The sequence below is a fragment of the Pseudorca crassidens genome, chromosome 7 (genome assembly GCF_039906515.1).
Source record: "Pseudorca crassidens isolate mPseCra1 chromosome 7, mPseCra1.hap1, whole genome shotgun sequence".
NCBI classification, from domain to species: domain Eukaryota; kingdom Metazoa; phylum Chordata; class Mammalia; order Artiodactyla; family Delphinidae; genus Pseudorca; species Pseudorca crassidens.
Window position 1 is genome coordinate 2016770 of NC_090302.1, and position 22145 is coordinate 2038914.

The 22145-nt window shown below is 61.4% G+C and overlaps 2 protein-coding genes across 22 annotated transcripts in view; one reads left to right on the forward strand and one right to left on the reverse strand.

Annotated features, from left to right (window-relative positions):
- CAMSAP1 (calmodulin regulated spectrin associated protein 1) overlaps nt 1–2828 on the forward strand; it is a 54408-nt gene extending 51580 nt beyond the window's left edge. For all 9 annotated transcript variants that reach the window (XM_067742682.1, XM_067742683.1, XM_067742684.1 and 6 more), the window contains one exon: nt 895–2828. In XM_067742682.1, coding sequence (XP_067598783.1) covers nt 895–1197 — 303 coding nt within the window. In that variant the 3' untranslated portion in view covers nt 1198–2828. The remainder of the gene's footprint in view (nt 1–894) is intronic.
- Nucleotides 2829–12267: 9439 nt separating this feature from the next.
- KCNT1 (potassium sodium-activated channel subfamily T member 1) overlaps nt 12268–22145 on the reverse strand; it is a 70208-nt gene continuing 60330 nt past the window's right edge. For 6 of the 13 annotated variants that reach the window (XM_067742695.1, XM_067742694.1, XM_067742699.1 and 3 more), the window contains 8 exons: nt 20199–20300; nt 19713–19796; nt 19490–19618; nt 19137–19157; nt 18039–18351; nt 16615–16677; nt 13432–13516; nt 12268–13319 (listed from right to left, as the gene is read on the reverse strand). In XM_067742695.1, coding sequence (XP_067598796.1) covers nt 13199–13319; nt 13432–13516; nt 16615–16677; nt 18039–18351; nt 19137–19157; nt 19490–19618; nt 19713–19796; nt 20199–20300 — 918 coding nt within the window. In that variant the 3' untranslated portion in view covers nt 12268–13198. Of the gene's footprint in view, nt 13320–13431; nt 13517–16614; nt 16678–18038; nt 18352–18522; nt 18746–19136; nt 19619–19712; nt 19797–20198; nt 20301–22145 lie in introns of those variants that run through there. The other 7 variants (XM_067742696.1, XM_067742705.1, XM_067742697.1 and 4 more) reach the window with 6 other exon arrangements.

The window sequence follows — 22145 nt, forward strand, 5'->3', positions numbered from 1 at the left end:
CTGACTCTAGCTTAGTGGGCATGAGGTGCTACCCCCTTGTGGCTTTTTTTTTTTTTTTTAATATTTATGTGTTTAGTTGTGCTGGGTCTTAGTTGCGGCATGTGGACTCTTAGGTGCTGCATGCATGTGGGATCTAGTTCTCTCCCTGACCAGGGATCAAACCCAGGCCCCTTGCATTGGGAGTGCAGAGTCTTAGCCACTGCGCCACCAGGGAAGTACCCCCCATTGTGGTTTGTTTTTTTTTTAAATGGAACTTTGTCTTTTTTTAAAATTTATTTTATTTACTTATTTTTGGCTGCATTGGGTCTTCGTTGCTGCACGCGGGCTTTCTCTAGTTGCGGCGAGCGGGGGCTACTCTTCGTTGTGGTGCGCAGGCTTCTCATTGCGGTGGCTTCTCTTTGTTGCGGAGCACGGACTCTAGGCGCGTGGGCTTCAGCAGTTGTGGCTCGCGGGCTCTAGAGCGCAGGCTCAGTAGTTGTGGCGCACGGGCTTGGTCGCTCCAAGGCATGTGGGATCTTCCCGGACCAGGGCTGAAACCCGTGTCCCCTGCATTGGCAGGCGGATTCTTAACCACTGCACCGCCAGGGAAGCCCCCCACTGTGGTTTCGATTGGCATTTCCCTGATGGCTAATGATGTCCAGCGTCTTTTCATGTGATTTTTCACTTAATGTTAAAAGCATTTTTTTCCTTGGATACCTGGACTGAAGTAAAATATCTCAGTGGTAGTTGGTGCTCCACTGAACGGATAGCCCATAGCTTTGTGTCCTAGAAAGCTTGCCCCGGGGTGGGCGGTTAGCTGGCCGCGGGCCTCCTGGTCAGGACGGTGGATGCTGCGGTGTGACTGCGGGAGGGACTCACGTTCCCTGTCTCTTCTCCTTCACTCCCTCCACACAGGAGCTGGAGAAGTGTGACGCGAATCACTACATCATACTGTTTCGTGATGCTGGCTGCCAGTTCAGGGCACTTTATTGCTACTATCCTGACACTGAAGAAATCTACAAACTAACTGGCACGGGGCCAAAGAGCATCACCAAGAAGATGATCGACAAACTGTATAAATACAGCTCAGACCGAAAACAGTTTAACCTGATCCCGGCCAAAACCATGTCCGTCAGCGTGGACGCGCTCACCATTCATAACCACTTGTGGCAGCCCAAGCGGCCCTCGGTGCCAAAGAAGACGCAGACTCGTAAATGACCCTGGTGCGGCAGGAGTCTGAGGACGCGCCGGCCAGGTCGATATTTATTATTTTCATCCTTTTGGGTACGAAGTGTGCAGAATCACAGACCTTTTTCAAAGAGACTTCTAGACAACACGAGAAAACCCTCCCTTAGGTCCCAGCACACAGGACGGCAGGTGGAGCTGGAGTGAGGACTCAGCTCCGTTTCCAGCAGCTCGCGGCTGCTGTGGTCACTGCTACGCGGAGGCTCCCAGACGAGGGGCGCGTGCCCAGGAGCTCCGGGCAGCGGATTCCTTTTACTTGAAGTTCTCCTTCGGTGTAAATTAAAAGTGATTTCCTTTGCTTTCTTGCCTCTCACCTCACCCCCTTTTGCACATGACCTGACAGCCGTCTTGCTGGCCAGCTGTAATCTCGCGAGATGATAGGACTGAGCCTCGATCTTGGGTCAGCGTTTTTGAATGTCTGTAGGGAAGGAGCTCGTGTTGGGGAAGTCGTTTTCATTTGAGAAACTGTATATTTATTGATTGTGTCTACTGCCAACGTTTATATCCAATTCTAAGATTTCTGAAAAAAATTCTTGTTCCTTGCTGCTCAGAAAAAGTTTACTGAAAATACCAGTTCACTAAAAGCACTGAAATCTGCAAAGTCTGTCTTCTGCTAAAATAACGTTTACAAGTACGGAGGGGTTCTCGCCGACACGCGATCACGAGGATGGTGAATGGTACTCTCGCTGGTGCCTGCCTAGTTGAAAATAGGAAAAGCTGAGCCGATTACAGCCCGCGTTCATTACGTTTGGGATGGTGTGCTCCCGATTTGTTCACTTTAATAAAGACAGATTTTGGTAAAGTAGAATCTTTTTCACTCTGAGCATGTTTCTCTTAAAAGGCGATGCACTTACGCGGACGGTTCTTTTAGTGTTTTTATCACGTCGTCACTCACCCGTCCTGATTCTTGCTTCTGGAGGAGCAGGAAGCGTGCGGTTCTCGGGTTAGATAGAGCATCTCGTTGTGTCGCCTGCTTAAAGACAATTAAAGGGGTTATCTGCGGCCGTCTCGGAGCTCCAAGTCAGCGGAATGCTCCAGGTTCTCTCCACGGCGGCCCTGACAGTCACTAGGGCTTCTCCGGACCAGACGTTCCTGCCCGGCCTCCGCACGGCACCGGAAGTCTGCCGACACCTGTGCAACTGACCAGCTGACCCGACTGCCGGAAGATTCTGGAGTCCCATGTTAGTTTTGCACATATTTTCTTGGGAGTGTTACTTGAATCTATCTCAAACTGCAGAAAGAAACTGAAGATCAGTGGAGAGAAACAGTTAAGACAAAGTATACTGGTAATTTTAGACGAAAAGGTGAGCGGACTGTGTCCATGAGGATGGAGGGAACGTGGTACAGAAGCGGCAGGGCCTTGCCCGCTCCCGGTCGGGTTTGTATATATAGGTAGCCAGCAGCTCTGTCTGTAAATAGGTAACGAAGCTGTGCGGTTTCTCCAGTGCTGAGTATTAAACAGTCCTGAGTGAACTTTCCTGTTACTATGCCGTTCACACGTGTGCTTTATTTCTCACTGTATGTTGTATATTATATTACTATATTTATTTTAAGAAAGCACTAAGATGTAATAAAGTAATTACCTAATTTGCTTTCTATGGTCACGTTTGCGTGAGGTTGTCGTGACTTGTTTCTCGGTCAGTGTCCCCGGCTCCTTGCTGTAGAGAAATTTCCTGTGGTTTCCAGTTGACTAACGTCCCTTTTATTAGAGAATCACATCCTTCTAGAGAAGGGACGCTTTACAACTTCTTCCTTTATGCGGACAAGACGTGTGACAACTTCTCCGTCATTTTATAACAGTCCTGTTGAAGTCAGCGGAATTTGATGGTTTTCAGTGAAGATGTAGAGGCGCTCCCGGCCCAGTGCTGGAAAGCTCGTTCCTACCAAAGTTCTGGGTGAACTCTGGGTTTTCTGATACAGTCAGTCAACCTGTGGGGCGTTGCGAAGGTTGTTTGCATGTGGTGCTCTGTGCCCTTCGTTAAGCCAGTGAGGGGACCAGTGCTCGGGACGTGGGGACGGACGCTCCCCGCGGGCCCCCTGTGCGGCGCAGGAAGTTTCAGACGCAGGATTCCCTTCCGTGGTGGAGAGTTTCAGTCCTCTCTGGCTTTGGTGGTGGTGAAGTCGTTCATTGCCTCGTAGGGCTCCCTGTTGTTCTTACGGTGGAGGGCTGTACGTCTTTCCTTGCTCCTCGGCATTCTGACCAGCCGCCTGTCTACCCATTTAGAATTTAACTTGGTGAAGAAAGTGTTGCGTGCATGGCTGAGCACGTGACGAGGTTCAGGTATGAGTCCTTGCTGGTGAGCTGGGATCCCAGGAGCCCAAATAAAACTGCGGTGAGGGAGCCCCATAGTTACAAATCTATGTGCAGATGTATTAACTTATCCCCACACACGTGTGCGTGAGTGTGCGTACGTGGCGGGGGGGGTGTGGACGCTCGCACACGCCAGAGGCGGACGGACCGTCTTTCCCATGTGTCCTCTGACGTTGCACGTCACAGCAGGGCAGTGTCTGATCAGGCTGTTTGGACCCAAACTGTGTTCTTCGCTCTGGCAAACTGCAAAATGGAATAATTCCGAAGTTATGTCTCGGTTATACTTCGCGTGTGTGTGTTCTCTCCTTTTGCTTATTATTTATTTTTGGCTGCACTGCACAGCTTGTGGGGTCTTAGTTCCCCGACCAGAGATCGAGCACGCGCCCCCTGCAGTGGAGGCGTGGAATCCTAACCACTGGACCGCCAGGGAAGCCCCTGGGGTATACTTTTATTTTTTTGAAACTGTAGTTCTTACTTGGGGAGGGAAGTCCCTGAAATGAAATTTCCTGTTAAGATGAACTTGGACAGCCTTTCCTGATTGATGCTGACCTACTCTGTAAAACGCGGTTTGGCCTTTGAGAAGCGGGAGCGAGCGGCTTTAGGCAGCCCCCTCCCAGTCTGTGGCCCTCGTTTCTGGTGGGGGCTCTGCGTGCGGGGAGGATGGGCTGCGCTTCTGCGTCAAGGTCACGGCCAAGTCCGCCAGCGTTGGCGGGGAGCAGAACGCGTCCGGGTGGCATCCCGCCTGGCCGTCTCTTGCAGGGGTTGGGGGTGCCTTGCCGCGGTCTGGAGCCTTCTCCGGGCTGTCCCTGACTGCATCTCCATGCGAAGGCCCGAGCTGTGGGGACCGTTCGAGATCTCGGGGGCAGAACTTGCCCTGGGAAGAAGCGGGGCCCCTCTGTCTCCCTACCCTTCCCTGTGCTCATCTAGGAGGGGGTGATCTCCACTCCTTGCGTTGTTCTCTGTTCTTTAGAAAGAGCGAGTTACCGTATCCACGTGATTTCCTAAATAGCAAGGAAAAGCCACTTACAGTGGGAATTAATAATTGAACAAAGAGTAGTAAAAATTATAGCCTGAGCTCCACGTCGTCAAGCCCGGATGTAATCTGTGAAGGATTTGTTTCACGGGAACCCTTTCTTGGCAATGAGAATTTGGGGTCGCCGCCGGTGCAAAGAAATAGCAACAGCATAAAAACCGACTTTCCCATAAAAGTGAAGTCTAGGCTGGTGCTATTACGAAGGTCAGAAGCTAGCAATCTTGGCCTTGGAGTCACGTCTCTGGGCCTGTGTTTCCACTGGGTGACTGATTGTCTGGAACTCCTGAGGTACCATTACTCTGGGCCTCGGCTGCGCACACGCTCCCCGTTTACAGTTTGAGATGCTGTAATGATGGGATGGGTTAAATTGACAAGCCTGCAGCTCCAAGGACCAGGCGTTGAGACGGGGGCTCGGATGGCCTTGGACCATGCGTGCTCTTTGCTCATCCAGGTCAGGATCCTGTGATGGGAGTTTCTGAGCATACAGAAGGCGTCAGCAGCACCGCCAGGCAGAGGCTGAAGCCTCAGGACTTGAATTTAAAGTGTGTGTTTGGTTTTTTTTTTAAAGCAGTTATTTTCAGTTGAACTGATAAACCTCTCTAGTCTCCATTTGTGCAAGAAACAATTTGGTTTTTTGCCCTTTTAATTCTAGGTGGTGAGTTGTTTTCATCACAATACAACCCTTGTTCTTTTTTTTCAATTGAAGTAGAACGTACCTACAGAAAAGCAAACGGATCCCAAGTACAGAGCTTGATAAAATTTGGCAAAGTGTTTATTCTCATTTTTTAAATGAGTGGTTCTCAGTATTTGTCACCAAAGTTCTCCCTAGAGTTTTTTGCTTCTAAAGTATATTTATTAATGGTTACTTTGTGCGGTTTTCGTAGTAGGCATGGAACTGCCAGTAGGAGTCGATCAGCTGCAGAAGCATCGTTGCAAAAGCCACTGTGTGCGGGGCGGAAAACGCGCTGTTATCTTTGTGTGTGTTTCTTCACGTCAGCCTCCTGTTCAGCTCGCGAGCGCCCTGTGTCCTGTGGGTGCGAAGATTCCTCACCCAAGGACTGCTTGCTGCGCCAGAGGGGCAGCCCTCCCGGGCGGGATCCACGGGGCTCAGGCATCAGGTGTCACCTGCTTAGGACGACGTGGCTGCTTTGGGAGGGTCAGGGGGGAGATGACCGGCCAGGTGAGGGCACGTGGGGCGGGCACGGGGCTTCTTGGGGGCAGCGGGGGCGTCTCCCTTTATTTGTTCTCGGCCCTCGGGCCATGTTGCCAGCACCAGCTGGACATTTGGTGAAAGTTGGTTAAACTTGCTGCCGGGTTGGGGCTGCGGGAAGCCAAGCCCTTGCTCTTGCACCTGGATGTGGAATGATCTCGCGGGACGTTTGCGTCACAAATCCCGGGGACCCATGGGGTGTAGGGTGGGGCCAAGAGCCCAGTGACGTGGGGATGTGGAGGCCACTGCCCGGTCACACGTGGACTGGGGAACGGGGCGGGGCCCATCTCACCTGGAGCCCTGCTCACCGTCTGGTGCCAGGTGTGGTCCCATGGGAAGGGCAGGAGTGGGCGGCCACCCTGAAGTCGGGCAGGACCATGTTAGAGACAGACCTACGAGTGATCTGGGTGCCGGGACCGGGGCGTCTGGTCTGGCTTTCTGAGCGCCCAGGCCCTCACGTAAACACTGGTGCTGCAGACCTCGTTCTAGAAGCCCCGGGGAGGTGGTACCTCAGCTGCGTAGAACTAGGTACAAGGGGAAGGCCTCGCCCTGGAACTTGGGGCGGGGCAAGGGGGGTTTCACGCAGGGCGGGCAGCCCCCCCCCCCCCGCCCCTGCCAGGCCTCCCGCTGCCCGGAACCCACTCTGCCCAAAGGCGCCGCCCTTGAGGAAACACCGGGTAGTGCTCCTTACTTGGAGAGCTTTCCTTGGACTAGAAATGGATCAAATGAACAAAAAAGCCCCGCTTTCCGGACAATTCTGTTTCATGTTACTTTATTTATAAAATAACGTACTCCTTGAAAGCATCAAATGCGGTAAACAGTTGAGAATCACACCAGGGGAAGCTGCAGGCTGCCCACCCCCGGTGCCAGTGCCCAGGGGGTCGCCGCTGTCCACGCTTCCAGACCCTCCCGGGCATCCGCAGACTCGGACGTCACACACACGCGGGGCGGGTGGCGTCAGCAAGCGGCCCCTGGGTGCCCTGTCCTCGTGGAGCCTCTGAGACGGGCGACTGGAAGGACCCGTGTTTGCTGGTCTAAGACGTCCTTACTTTTAAGATGTACCACTATTTTGTACCACCAAGGAGGGGAAGTGCTGCCACGCAGACTGTGCCGCGTCCTTGACCAGGAGACGCCCTCAGAGATGCTCAGGTGTGTCTGGGGGCGGGGCAGAGGGCACGTCTCAGGCGCGAGGAGGCTCAGGTAGGGGTGCTGTGCGCGGACACACAGTAGAGTGACGCATAGGTTTCTCTGCATCAAAGCCTGGCCAGAGACACAGGGACCGGAAATCATGGCCCAGTTCCTGCTGGTGAATATAAAATACTAAGATGAACCCAGACGCAGACATTATGCTCAGCAGTGTTTAAATGGGAATAAAGGTTCCACGTGAGAAAGTGTAATTTACGTTGGGTGTAACAGGGAAACCACACGTAAAAAAAAGTTGATGACGTTCAACATGTATCATTCACGATGAGAAACGTTGCCGTTAGAAGTCTCGTAATTTGATGATACCCGCCAGAGACCTCCAGCGAGCCCCACACTTAACTGGGGACACTTTCAGTGTTTCACTGTTAAGTCAGGGTGGAGGCCAGTTTGCCTGTGGTCACAGTGAGTAGCCAGGGCTTACCTGGACGTCTGAGCCGTTGTAATAAGACAGGGAAACAGGAGGTTTAAAGGTAGGAAAAGAAAAGCCCAAACCATCTTTATTGGCAGAGATATGAAAGTCCTAGAAAAGCACAGGAACAGGTGGTGAGTGTTAGAAGTGCAGCGACCAGCATGCAAACTGAAGCGTTTCCAGACCCGCTCGTGACCAGCATGTGCATCGAGCAGGGCGGTCACGGGAAGTGAAGCCCACTGCTGACCCCCCGAACAGCCGGTTACGGTCACTTAGGGCGTCCCGGAGGTGTGACTAAGCCCGAGGTTCAAAGTCACCAGGTGCCGACCCCTCGCACCGGGTCTGCAGGTGGGCCGCCACCCCCCACAAAATCCCCAGAGGACTCCATGGGGTGCCGTCTGCTGATTCAGGGTTTGGCTCTGGGGACCCAGGACAAGGAGCCCTGACTCGGGTGCCTGCCGTCTCCCTGTTGTCTGGGCTTGGGAGGGGCTGGGCCCCAGCAGGTGAGCAGGGCCTCGTGCCTCCACGTGGACTGCACCTCCCTCCTCCCACACGGGGTGCAGTCCCACTGGGGGTGGCGTGGCGGGGAGTCTGTCCTGCGGGACTGAGCCCACAAGCCCTGGGATCTCAGAGCAGGTCTGGGGGTGCGGGGGCTCTGCTCGGGCCGGCACGGCGGGTGCACGGAGGGCTCACATGGAATCCCACGGCTGTCCTTCTGGTGTCACTGGGCGCCCCCTGGCGTGAGGGTGAGGCATTTTTTCAGTGTCTACGGAGCAAATTCACGCTTCCCTTTCTGGGAGATTCCTGGTCATTTGCCCACTTTCAATTGGGCCTCTCTAACTGGGTGGTTCTTTTTCTTACGGATTCATAGAAGATTTTTAAATAATCTAGACAGGATTCTTTCATTATGGGAGCAGCATATATGCCAAAGCGTGGCCTTTTTTTTTTTTTTTACTGTTGGTGTTTGGAATATAACCCCTTCTCTTAGTGTTATTTATTTATCTATTTATTTTTGGCTGTGTTGTGTCTTCGTTGCTGCACACGGGCTTTCTCTAGTTGCGGCGAGCGGGGGCTACTCTTCGTTGCAGTGCGCGGGGTTCTCGTTGCGGAGCGCCGGCTGTAGGTGCGCGGGCTTCAGTAGTAGCAGTGCGTGGGCTCAGTAGTTGTGGCTCGCGTGTTCCCTGCATTGGCAGGCGGACTCTCAACCACCACGCCACCAGGGAAGCCCCCCTTTTAGTGTTTTTAATTGGCGTTTCCCTGGTTACAGATGAGTAGAGCATATTTCCATCTCTTTGTTGGTCTTTTTGATTTTCTTCGTTTGTGAAATGTCTCTTCAAGTTGTTTGCCTACCTTCCTGCTGGGTCATCTGTCTTTTTCTAAATAATACACAGAAGGTAAGTTTTTAAAACATATTTATGTTCTCTTCTGTATATTATCTTACCCGTCAGCACTTCTTCACTTTCTTTTCGGTGTGATAAGCGGTATTTCTAAAGGCTTATTTGGTGCCCCGTCCAGCCTCAGTGAGGACCCAGCCTCAGCGCCAGCTCTTGGGGGAGGCCCTGGGGGAGGAGTTCCCCTGGGAAGACCCCCAAACCCCCCTGTGCAGCAGGGCAGCCGGGAACCAGCCACAGGGATTGCCTCAGAGCCAAGGTGGGCACTGAGCTCCCCATGGGCCCCCTCCGTCCGGACTCTTGGAGCTGCTGGCCTGAAGGGCCGGCCCCGAGATGGGCAGGACGACGGGCTGTGGCAGACGCCCAGTGAGTGTGGAGCCCCTGCCGTCCTGGGGGCTGTGGCTCGGGTCCCTGGGACGGTGCAGGGCAGCAGGAAGGCAGCCTGGGTGAGCCGTCCTCCCCAGCATGACCCAGAGGGACCCTGGAGTGTGGTGCTTGGTTTCGAGGACCCCACCTCGGGGCCAGGTTCCCTGAACACCTTCCAGGGCCATCCCCCTGACCAGGAGCCGCTCTGAGGTGACAGGGGTCCCCACCAGAGAAGGGATCTGCAGGGGCCGGGTGGCCTCCCTGCAGGTGACCAGGGCCAGAATGGGGGTCCACCGTGAACCCACGTTGTTAACTTGGGCCTCAGTCACTCGGAACTTGGGGGAGGCTGGTGTGGAATAGTCCTGGGTAGAGGTGCTTTTTCGATCCAAGACTCATCTTGCACCCCTCGCTCCCCCCCACAGTCTCCTAAAGTATGAGACTCAAGCCTGAGGGTCCCCTCCCTGGTGGGAGAGCAGGGCCCACAGCGGGACCGGGTACAGCCTGCAGCCTCAGAGCCCCAGGCCTGCCTGGGGATGGCGGGAAGGCAGGTCTCAGCCCACGGCGTGATGCTGCACCTTCTGCCCAAGTCCTCGTGAGAGGGGACAGGCCCTGGGGTGACAGGGACCCCACAGCCAGACCAGGCAGGGGTCTTAGAGTGCCATGACGAGACCGTCAGGGGTGGACACGGGCTCTGCCCCCCCATTCCACACGCTCACACCGCTTCCCCAGTGCAAACCTCGTGCCCCTGAACCACCTCCTCCTGGCTGCCCGGCCCCCGAGGCTGCCCAGGCGCCCAAGAGGAGGGCGAGGCAGAGTCCTGACCAAGGCCCCTCCCTGAAGGACGGATGGTCTGCTGCTTCTCCATCTTGCAGGCAGCGGCCTGAGTTCAGGACCTGGGAGGGAAGCCGTCTGCCCCTGACAGGCAAGGCCTCGGGCCTGCTGGGAACTCAGCCACAGTCAGGTCCCTGATGGAGGCCGGGCTGCCAGGAGGGGTGTCTTCCTGGAGAGAGGAAGGTGCAGCCACCCTGGACCACACTTCCAGGTCCAGCGGGCCTCGTGGAGCCAGCAGTGACGTGCCAGGCTGGGGGCTGCAGGGGGTGTGGGTCAGTGCTACGTGGCCCCCCCCGGCCCCCCAGGCAGGCCCTTGAGGGTACCTGGAGGGGCCCATGCAGGGTGCCCGGGGCATGGAGGACCTGATGGTCATTCCCAGCCCTGCGCTCTGTGACCGGGGCCATGGAACAGACTGTCTCTGACAGTCCCGCCTGGAGGGCCTGCTCTAGGCATCCGTGAGTTCCCTGAGACCCCCGTGCTAGGCCCCCAAGCTCCTGCGGATGTCACTGAGGACAAGGTGGCTCTGGCCATCTGGCCGCCCCTGGGGGCCTGGAATGCCGGGGGTGCTCCCCCAGCCCCTGCCCCTGGAGGCCCCAGCCGAGCCCCCCAAGCCCCAGGTGGGCGGGGCTGCCTTCAGGGCGGCCGGACTAAGGTCCTGGACGGCAGACCCCAGCCTGCATGCCTGTCGGGGGACCCTGGGACGCAGGAAGCCATAGCTCGCCAATCTCACAGGAAAATGCTGCGACTCTTCTGAGAGACCCACTCATCAGGGCGCACAGCTGCCCCCAAAAGAAAGAGGCACCTCTGAGACCACTGGCTGGACCGGGGTCGAGACGAGGGCCAAGAGCGTCGTGGGGTGCCCGCCTTGTGGTCCTGCGGAGGCCGAACGTGCATCCGTGTTCGGCCCCCGGGGCGCGGGGCGGGCCGGCGCCGTCTCGAGGAGGGGCCTCCTTCCTCTCTTGGCAGGTGGACTTGGGGTGAAGGGCTGTGCTGTGCACGCCGTCCTTCGTTTCTCCCTTTTCCTGCCTTCTCTGGCTTTAGTAAGCATTTGCTATGGTTCCGTATCTTTTCGTCCCCCAGCTGCCAGTTGCACTTCTTTGTGAGATTCTGGGCGGCCGCCCCGAGTCTGGGCGCCCACTTGCACCTGCCGCACGTCTGCCTGTGAACGCTCGGCTCCGGGGTGGGGTGAGCGGGCACCGTAAGCCGGTGTTCCCAGGCCCTGCGCCCTTGACAAGCCGGAATGGCCAGCACGTTGCTGGTGTTATTGTTCTGACCAGCTTTCTATAGGAATAAATAAAACAGAGGTTTTCCTCTAATTTTGTTACGTTTGAAAAACTCAGCAAAACATTGAGAAATGTTCTCTCCTCGCTCGGTCAGGGCGCCTGGGTGCAGGTCTCCAGCCTCCGCTGGGCCCTCTGTCTGCACTGAGCCGTGGGTATGAGTGTGCAGCCCAGTCTGGAGATGAACCCCACTTCTCACCGCCTGTCCTGTGCACCCCAGACTCTAGTCAGCCAACTCCTGAGGAGCCCTGTCGGATGCCATCTTCCCCGTGTGGGATTCCAGGGGCTGCAGCCCCACCTGGTTGGAGCCCCTGGTCCAGCGGCCAAGCAGGGTCCCCTCCCCTCAGGGAGTTGGAGCGTGGGTGCCAGGAGAGGTGGCAGGTGCAGGAGAGGACGCTCGCTGGCAGGACCCCAGGAGCCACTGACCCTGCTGGGATGGGCCCTGGGGTCTCCCAAGCCCGGTCAGCCCCCTTCCTGACTGCCCACAGCCTGCACCATCCCCTGGGCATGCAGACGCTCTCTGGGCGGGAGGGAGTGTCCCCAGGCGGCCAGCGTGGGGGGAGAGGAGCTGCACGTGTGCCCCTCGCTCAGGGCAGGCCCCCTCAGCAGCCGTGTGCCCCCCCCCCCGGGTGGGGGGCTGCGCTGGCTCCTCTGCCAGCCTCTGGGAATACTCTCTGTAGGAGCGGGAGCCCCACCCCAAGACAAACACGGCTGCCTTGTGCTGGCGAGGGGCACACATCCCTCCTGGGCACGGCCGGGCTCCAGGGCCAGGCAACTCGCCAGGGAGCCCTCCTGGACCCCGTCCCCGCCACCACCTGAGTTGCTTCCTGCTTTTCGGGAAGGTTCAGGCCAGCAGTATCTCCCTGGGGTAGGGGCTTCCCTGTGGGGACCAGTGGGTTGGGGAGCAGAGCAAGTGTCTCTAACCCTTGACACTGGGCGGCTGGGGCAGACCCAGGCCCCGAGCTTGACGCCGTGGAGGGGGAGGCCTTACAAGCAATCCTCTCGTCTGTAGGATGCATCCGTTTAATAGAAGTTTCCAGCACTGAGCGTGCAAAACCTGTCAGAGGGAGTCACACGGGAGCCGCGGCGGCGCCCTGAGTCCCTCCCTCAGGAGGAGGAATGTCCCGCGTGGAGGCTGGGCCTGCTAGCAGCCCAGCGGCTGAATTGTGCTTCAGGTCTGGTGGTAAAAGGAGGTCAGATGGCGCGGCTGCGAAAGTTCAGCGTGAAACCAGAGGAAAAGGCCGTCATCTGATTCTCTTCCCCAAAGTCCAGGGCCGCTGTGGGGTCTCACGGCAGCCCCGCCTCCCTCCTAGCGAGCCCAGGCTGCTGGCAACTCTCCGGAGCCCCCCTGCCCCGCCCCTGCCAGGGGCTCGGCCGCGCTGCGGACCCTCCTGCTTTCCATTTCCTTCTGGAAAAGGCTCCCTTCGCGTGCCTGCCTCACCGTTCCGGAGACCCTTGCGGCCCGACTCTGGGCCAGACCCTCACAAGTGAGACCACAGGGGACCCACAGGGCAGACGGGTGGCCCACCGCCCCGTGGCTTTGCTGAGAGCTGTGGGCAAGGCCCAGGAATCAATACCAGCCGTGGCCGTGGAAACGGGCAAGTTCAGGGGCTGCAGTGTGCTCTCCTCCGGTGCGAGCCCCCGGCCCGGTTCTCTGCGGTCCAGCCTGGCTCCTGTCCCTGCACTGCGGCCAGACCCGGTCACGAGTTGCGGTGCGTTTGTGCAAAGGGCCAGGGATTGTATAGATTTGTAAAAACAGGTTAAAAAGGCTTCCCACCAGCGTCTGGTAGTGCCCGGGGCAGCCTCAGCCCTCACCGGGTCCAGTCCCGGGAGCAGCTCTGGGCTGGGCGGCAGGCGGGGGTTGGGGCCCTGCACTCATGCATCACGTGGCCCACGGACCCTGGCAGGACGAGGTCAGCCCGGAGGGCTCCACACGGCACTCAGAACTGCGTCTCGTCCCGCGTCTCGGGGTTGCAGGAAGCCAGCTTGTTGCTGCAGCTGCTCTTCCGGCTCCGGGAGCTGCTGGCCACGTGGGCCAGGGGGTCGGAGCGGATGAGATACCTGCGGGGAGGGCGGGAGGTCCCTGATGTCGCCCTGCGCCTGGGAGGCTGGGCTGGACGCCCACGCGTCAGATGGGCAGGTGTCTACACTTGTCCGGGGACCCGGTACTTACACAATGTCGTTGGGCTCCAGCCGCGTGTCCGGTGGAGGGTTGATGAGCACATAGGAGAGGGTGTTCTGTTGGTCGTTCATCTCGTCTGCGGAGACAGGGCCCAGCGCGCAGTCACCACTCAGCGCCCCCCCCCTCCACCTCTGCTCTGGGGGGGCCCCGAGGAGCTGGCAGCTCTGGTCCAGCTGCAGAATCCTCCCGGTCTTTCAGCCGTTCTGCCTGAGCCCTCGTCCCGGCGAACCCAGCAGGGCCGGTCCTCCCTGACCGACACTGGCCTCGGCACCCGTGCTGCACGGGCATGGGGGCGGCCACGAGGGCAGCAGGCACTGGCCCCCACGGTCTCCCGATGGCTCGCTCAGCTGGGTCATCAACATCTTAGGGTGTCCTGACCCTGAACATGGAGCACACCTGTGCACACCGACACGTGTGCACACACCTACACACCCGCACTCACACCTAGTGCAGCCCTCAGACTCACTCCCTCCCCCGCCCCCCAGTGCCCTGCATCCCCACCCCATACAGGCCACTCCTGACCCCTCCTCAGCCCTCCACTTCAGACTCGTCCTTTCCTTCCCAAGACCTGCTCCCGTGGCACCAGCCCAGAGTCCGCCCGGCTCAGTCTCCCAGAGGGGCCCTTGGGCACACACGGGGTCCGAGCTGCCCGTCACAGAGACAGCCTGGGGTCCAGCCCACGGGGTGGCTGTGGATTCTGGAGAAACCCTGGTCACCTCACAGGTGCCTCTCCGGCCAGATACAGGGACAGGGCTGGCCGCTGTCTGGCAGTGACCCCAAGCTCACGAACGGCTGGCGGCCTCAGTTTCTCCATTTGGTGATGCCTAAAGGCACCCCCTGACCCAGGAACGGGCATCAAGGGAACGGCCCTCCAGGGGGATCAGGCCCTGGGTGGCCTCTGCCCCCAGCCCCTCCCGTTCCCTTCTCTCGGCACCGTCCCTCCCGTTGGGAGGGCGCCAGCCGGTCCACTGAGGGGCGGGATTCTCTGCGAAGCTGGGGCAGTTGCCCGCTGACTAGCCGGGGGCGGGGGGGGGGGGGGCTGCAGCTCGCTCCTCTGAACTGATGAGTTCAGGGCCGCATCTGGCGGTGCATTCGGGACCTGCACGGCGGCAGGCGGAGCGCGGCGTGCTTCCTGGGGACAGGTCGGGGCACAGGCTGGGACCCGGGAGCTGACGGACATGTGCAGACCCTGACGGCATCAGCTGGTGCCAACCTCGCGTCCACGCCCGGGAAGGGGACGGCCTGAGCCCCGCGCAGGGTCACGAGCCAGGTTGGCTCACGCTGGAGGCTGCGTGCCTCCAGGGTGGGCAGCACGGAGCCGGGCAGTGGGGGTAGCGGGTGGCGCGGGTGGGGGCGGGGAGGCTCCCGAAGGCTCTCGGGGATCCCGCACCCCTGACCACAGCCAGGGCGGCTCCACGGGGACAGGCGCACGGTCAGAACAAGGAAGCGGAGAGGCCGGGGCTGGGCCGGGCCCCTCTGTGTGGCCAGGGAGAGGGGGAGCGGCGCCTGCCTCGCTGGGCCTCCCCTCCGGCCTGGACCCTGCTTCTCCCCCGGGGGCACGGATCACGGGCACTCCCGGCCCGAAGCAGGCCCAGCTCCGTGCTTACGGGGGCCCGGCTGTGGCGCCCAGGGCTGGGTATGCTCTGCTGCGAGGCCCAGACCCCGACTTCCCTGGGACGGGGCGGCTGCGCCGTGCCTGCTGTGCTCTGGTGAGGGCCCGGGGTGCGGCCGCGGGCTGGTGATGGCACTCCTGGCCAGCGACCAAGGGCTGTGCTGCTGCGCTCCCCCTCGCACCCGCTACCGGGCACCACAAGCCTCTGTGCGGGCCCTCCTCCTTCAGCCCGCAGACCAGACGCCCGGCCCGGCCCGGCCCTGGGCGTCCACGCTGACCACAGCCCCACTCTCCTCCGTGCGCTGGGGGCAACTGCAGCACCTTCCCCCGAGATGCATGCCGCTGCGGGGTCCTCATGGCGGTGCCCTCCCCGGGGGACTGACTGCCCTGCAGCCCCCCAGGATCAGCCTCTCCTCTGGTTCTACATCCTGGCTTAGGCACCTCTCGGTGTCCACACGTCGGTGGGGGGCTCAGGACACACCACCCGGGGAGCCTGTGGGTGCGGCCACCCCTGCCCGGGAGCCTTGGCAGGGAGCAGGGGTGCAGCTGGGCGCAGGGAGGGGGCGAGGCAGCCACCCCGTTCACGGCAGCCCCAGGCTTGGACTTGGGCTGGCCTGGGGGCTCTGCCGTGAATGCGGTCGTGGGGTGCGGGGTGAGGAAAAGCACAGGGACCCCGGAGATGCCAGGGCTTCGCCTGCTCAGGCCCAGCTGGGCCGACCCCCAGCAGCTCCCCCGCCGTGAACCCCGGAGCTTCTCGCTCCTGGACCTGGCTCTGCCCCTGGCCGTCCAGTCCCACCTGAGCTAACACCTACCTGGGCTCAGAGAGGCCTGTCAGCGCTGGGGTCACCCCTAACCCCAGGGGGCCGGGGCGTGTGGGCTCTGAGCCTCCCCGGGTCGTGAGGGGCCCCCAGGGAGCGAAGGGGTCCCGGCAGTGAGGCCTGGACTCTGCTCTGACCTCTGTTGGGGTCTGGGGGTACATCTGGGGGCTGTGGGGTGTCTTCTTGGAAGACACAGGGGGCCCACGCAGCACCTGAGCCTCCGGATGAGAATGGGGCACAAACGGGTTTTGCCTCAACTAGACAGAGAACCCCCTCCTGAAGCCCCAGCGGGGGCGCGGTGGTCAGCCGTCCCCCGGGCTTGGGTGGCCCTCCGAAGGCTCAGGGCGCAGCAGACCCCAAGGCCCCAGGCACCAGCCCACAGGGCCACGGGCACCCTGGCCTGGGGCCCTCCATCTGGATGCTTCCCGAGAGCTGGGTGGGCTCCCAGGGGCTGGCTGCAGGCCGATGGCCACCTGCGTGCTCAGAGCAGAGCTTATCTCAGACAACAGTCGGGCCAGAAGGGCTGAGGTACTAGGGTCAGTACCGAAGTCAGCAAATGAAGGAGGAAAGTTAAGGTCCCCGCGGTGGGGCGGCCTGGGAGCTCGTGGGCCCCTGACTGCAGGGACCCTCCCTCGTGTCTCGTTCTGTCTGCCTGCCTGGCCAGGGCGGGCGGCCACCAGGTGGACCGTCGGCGAAGGGTTGGCCTGCCCCTCTGCCAGGCTCCAGCCACCGGAGCAGAATTACCTTGCAAATATCCCAGGTTTACCCGATTCATGACATCACTGGCTGTTAAATTTGCTACATCCTCTACGGAACACACAGGAAGAGGGACAGACAGAAACAGAGAGAGAGACAGGTGAGCAAATAGCGCAGAGGCGGCGGCAGCGCAGCGGGGAGGGGGGCAGGGGGCGGCTGCAAGGCGGGAGGCCCGTCTGTCCCTGAACAGAAGTCGGCCCCTCATCTGCCAGGCTCTGGTGGGGGGGGGGTGCGAGGAGGCCCAGGGGAGCACCGAGTGCCCACCCAGGGGCGCCCGCCCTGGGGCTCAGCGGAGCTGGAGTCTCTGCCAGTGCGCGACGCGAGCCCGTGGACACGGGACACCCCACTCGGAGCCTCGGCAGTCAGTGCGCCACCCGGAAGGGGGGTGACAGCACCCTCCCGGGGAAGGGACACTGAGAGGGGACAGAGGCACATCGTGAGGCCGGGGTGTGGCCGGGAGGGGCTGGGCAGCTCTCACGGGCGGCCGTCCACCTCGGGCCCCGCAGACGGCCAGACCCTTGGGCAGCTCCTGGGTGAAACCCGAGCTGCCTCATCCCACTTGGAGGGGACTTAGGGGCCCCTGAGCCAGGAGGTGGGCGCCTGGGGACAGAGCCAGGCCTGGGAAGTGGGCAGAGTCCCCGAGACGGCACCCAGCGGAGTCCAGAGCCTTCACCAGGCCGGGCGGCGGTGAGGGGCTTGGGCCCCTTTCGGCCCCATCAACGGAGGCAGCAACTCTGGAGTGAGGGGAGGGGACGGGCTTCTCTCCTCTGGCCCAGCCAGGGCACCCCAGGCCTGTTCATGGTCACGTCACAAACTTCTCCCCAAAACAAGCTATGGAGAAAATCTGCCGATGACAACCGCCCTGGTGGTGTCGCCCTGAAGTCGCAGGGAGGGGGTGGCCGTGCGCTAGGAGCAACGGTGGGGCCCCCGTGGCCCGGGAAGAGTGTTTTGGTGCTCGGCCGTTCGACCGGCGGCCCCCAGATCTGCCCCCGTAACCCCGAGCTCCAGCTGCTGGGAGGGCAAAGGGAGGAGTGGCCGGGGGCTCCGGGGTTTCCCTGCCACACCCTGTTCTTGTTCTCACAGTACACAGCGGGCCCCTGTGTTTCTGACCCCAGCAGGACCAGCTGCAGGTGACTGGTCTGTCCCCGACCGAGGCCTGTGCCCTTGGCTTTCGGGACCCCGACCCAGCCCTCCCCACCCACAGCTGCCTCCTGCAGGAGAGCTGCCTGCTGGGCTCCGCCGGCCTGGGCCTTTATTTTACAGATGGGGAAACTGAGGCCCCAGAGTGGAGGGGTGAGCCCTTCCTTACGCGGAAGCTCCACGCGGGGAGCTCTGACGGGCCGCGGGGCCGGTGCCCCGGCGGGCAGAGCGCGGGCCGGGAGGGCAGACGGGAGATGGCCCTGCGGCCTTACCGTAGCCAGTGGTGGGCAGCCCCAGATGCTTCATGCGGTTCTTGACCAGCTCGGAGAGCTCCTGCCGCTCGGACCGCTGGTGCAGGCGGAGCCGCTGCTGGCTGATCTCCTCGGCCGCCGCCTTCCCCGTGTGCCGGGTGCCCTTGCGGCTCAGCCTCCGTGCCCACGGCAGGCTCTTGCGCCGCAGGAGAGGGCGCTCCGCCGAGCCGCCGCCCACCGTGTGCCCGCCGCCACCCGTGCCTGCCCGTGAGCCCCAGGGCCCCTGCGCCTCCCGGGTTTCCTCGTGGTGCTCCACGCTCACCGAGACCTGGGACTGGCCGGGGAGGAGGGGTGAGGGCCCAGGAGAGGAGGGGGATCCGGGCACGGGGAGGGAGATAGGGGACGGGGGAGGGGCTGGGACAGGTTGGGAGGGGTGCCGGGCAGAGGATGGGGTGACCCACGGAGCAGCTGGGGTGACAGGGAGGAGGACAGTCACAGTCCCTGGGGGCAGCTCAGCCCAGGGACGCCAGTGCCTTCCTCTGCAGCTGGGCAGAGGGTGCCGGGCCACAGCCCCAAACCACTCAGCCGTCCCAGCTGCTGGCTCTAGGTCTGTCTCTGATTTGCTGGTGAGAGGGGCACCTCCCTCAACCTCTCTGGGCCCTGCGTGTCCCGGCTTTGCCATGGGGCTGGGGGGGGGGCACCTCCTCTGTGCGACTCAGTTTCCTCATCTTGGGGGGCAGGAGAGAGCGGGGGTGGGGCACGTGGTAGGCTGGGAAGTTCCAGGGCCTTGCGTGGCTCAGTCGGGGTGTGGGGCTCTGGGGTGTGGAGATCGGGATGGACAGCGGGGAGGAGGGGGTACCTGCCAGGATGGGAGCCGTGGCACGAAAGGCAGATGTCATGGGGGCTGGGGGACCCTGGGCTTCCCGTCCTGGGCCTCAGTTTGCCCATCTGTATGGGGGCTGGGGTGATGCCAGGAGCCCTCTCTGAGCTGCACCTTGGCTGGCGCATCCTGGGGCCTCGCTCCCTGACCCGTCACCCAGAGCCCAGGGCCCTGCGCCCCTGCCAGGCGGGACTCGTGCATGTTAAGTGAACCCCTGTGGGCCTGAAGGGACCACTCACCTGGGCCCTGAGGTTGTGAGGCTGCAAAGGAAACCAGGGCAGCCTGGGTACCTGTGGGGCTCCTGCCCTGACCCCCAAGGCTGCCTGAGCCCTCGTGGACTCAGGACCCGTGGGCAGGCCACCCTCTGCAGTTCCAGCGGGCGGCACAGGGGCCCCACAGTGCTCTCGAGCCGCCCCTCCCCCATGGGGGTGGTCACACCCACCCAGGGGATGTCCACGTATGGAGGTATGTGGGCCTGACCCAAAAAGGGCCTGACAGCAAAGGCCCAGATCCCCAACCTGGAAAAGGGGCGGTCCGAGTCACAGAGCAACGGGGCCGCCTCGGGGAGCCCTTCTCCTCCCCGTCCCCGCACCTCCGAGGAGGAGAAGACGTGGCTCTCGGTCCTGTAGATGCCGATGGGGATCTCGGCGCTGGACGAGCACAGCTTCTGGAAGAGGCGGCCGTAGGTGCGGATCCACAGGTCGTCCTCTGTGACCTTCATCTGGAACGCAGGAGCCTGGGCTGGGCCGGCCTCGGGCAGGAGGACCCTCCCCAGCAGGGCCCGCCCGCCCTGCCCGCCTGGCCCAGGCACTTACGGCACAGAGGTAGCCGGAGCCCGGCGTGGTGTCCAGCCCCAGGAGCAGCCTGGTGATGGGGATCATGTAGTCCTTCACGAAGGACTGGAGAGGAGAGACCGCAGTGAGGCCGGGCAGTGCGGGCAGATCTGCCTCCACATCCCCTGGACACGCGCGCCGGGCGCCCACAGCCTCCCGTGTGGTGCGCCCAGCAGACAGAGCTGGGCGGCCTTTCCTGGCCGTGGTCGCTCACTAGGCCGAGTGCACTAGGGCAAAAGGGATCAGAAACCCAGAGGCTGCCGGGAGCCAACCCCAGGGTAGCGCTCTCCTGGGAGGAAAGGACGGGGGACACTCCGGTGAACCCCTGCTGCTCCCCGGCGGGGATGGGGCCCCGAGCCTCCCAGTCCTGGCCGGCCTCCTGGGGACCCAGGGGTGGGTGCTCAGCGAGGGGCACGTGGCTCAGGACTGGAACCGGATGCCGGGCGCCGGCCCCCCGCCCCTGCTGACCTGATACAGCAGCGTGTCCAACATGCTGATGCTGAAGACGCGGCCGGCGGCGAAGGGCAGGCGGAACATGAAGGCCAGGTTGGAGCCGTTCTCCCGCTCCCTCTGTAGGACGAGGGGCTCAGGCTGGCTGGTGCCCGTGGCCACGGCCGCGGCCGCGCAGGGCAGGCAGCCCAGGGACCTCCGCGTGCACGGGGTGTGTGCGCGTGTGCAGGGCGAGCGTGTGAACACACACAGCAGACGGCTGACCACAGGCCGAGCACCCAGCTACGCGTCCCCCCAGACACACGGGGGGCCAGAGGCGGGGGTAAGGGTTCGGGGCTCTGCTGGGAAGAAACGGGAGCCTGGACTTGGTTTAACGCCCTGCCGTTGCCATCGCGGAACCCTAACCCTTACGGTAATTTCACCCCGGAGCACGAGTCCATGAGCGAAACTGACAGGACGGCAGGGCACGCGCGTGAGCAGAGACGTGTCTGCCTGTGCTGCGTGCATGGCGTCGCGAGGCTCCACGCGGGTCCCTTAGACCCACTGTGTGCGGCTCCCGTGGCCGCGGAACGGACGACCACAAACCCCAAAGCTCAAAACCACACGCGTTTACTCTGTCGGTTTTGGACGTTCCAAGTCTGAACAGACTTCAGGGGCTGGAATCAGGTGTCACGGTGCCGTGCTCCAGCCGGCGGCCCCAGAGGACCACCCTTTCCTCTCCCTCTCGTCGTTTCCAGAGGCTGACCACGTCCCTGACCTCTGGCCCTTCCTCCACCTCCATGGGCCTCCCTCTTGCAAGACCCCTGGTGATGGCGTGTGGGCCCTGGGTGAACCAGGGCCCCCTCCATCTCAGGATTCTTCATGGAATCGTCTTCTCCACCCCGTGCTGGTTCCGGGGCTAGGGCAGGGGCTTTTGGGGGCATTGTCCCCGCCGCACCAGGTCGGCCTATGGCTGAGAGGTGGCTCTGAGCCCGGGAGACTGTCCTTCCTGCTGGACCAGAACACGCTTCAGACAGACAGAAGGTGGGCCGCATAGCCCACCAAGAGCCCTCTCGTGGCCCCTCTCGCTGAGGCTGCACTTGGCCTCGGCAGCCTCCTTGCTGTAAGGTTGGACGGCGGGGCAGACAGACGCCCGGGGAAGGAGGCCTCGCCTCTGTCCCTCCCCACCAGCAGGGAGCCCAAGGGCGTGCTGGACGGCACGCGGGCATCCAGGAGGGAAACAGTGCGCTATCACATGAGAGCCGCAGATCCAGAGCCGCGTGGCGTGGTGACTCCAGGCTGCGTCCCACGGTGTCATTCAGAGCCCAGGTCGCACGTTATGAGGACAAACGGAGAGATTCCCGAAATCGTTAAAATTGTCAGTTTCCCTTCACTCAGAAAAATGAATGGTTTGAGAAGAAGAGAACCAGGACGGGTCGGGAGACCGAGGAGGAAGGAAGAGGCCTGACGTTTCAGTGGCTTCACAGGACTTTCCTGCGTTCTGAACGAGGGCCCTGGTTTCACGCTGTCCACTCTGTAGCGGCCGCGGAGGGTCCAGAGGCTTTAGCCCCAGCTCCGAGGTCGCACGCGACAGCGAAACGTGGGAACACACGGGGACGAGCCCTCCTGAGAACCACGCGGCCAGAGGGAAGCAGGAGCAGGACTGGACGGGCATCCGGGGCCCTGCCGAAGAGGGGCCAGTCTGAACGGGCTCCTGGCCGAGGTCGCTGTCACAGGCGCTGAGACTGTTAGAACGATGACGCCACTGGGAGCCTGCGTCCTGGGATGCGGTGGGGAGCCCCGACTCTGGGAGATCTTCCTGAGAACAACCTCCAGGGAGACACGGACGCCACCCTCTACGCCTGAATCACCCCCCAGTGCCAGCGCGACCTCTTGGAAGCACGTTGATCTGAACGCCGGAAGTATTTCCAGTGTCCCTTCAGTTTCTACTCATTAAACAGGACTTGTCTCATGCAGTTGTATGTA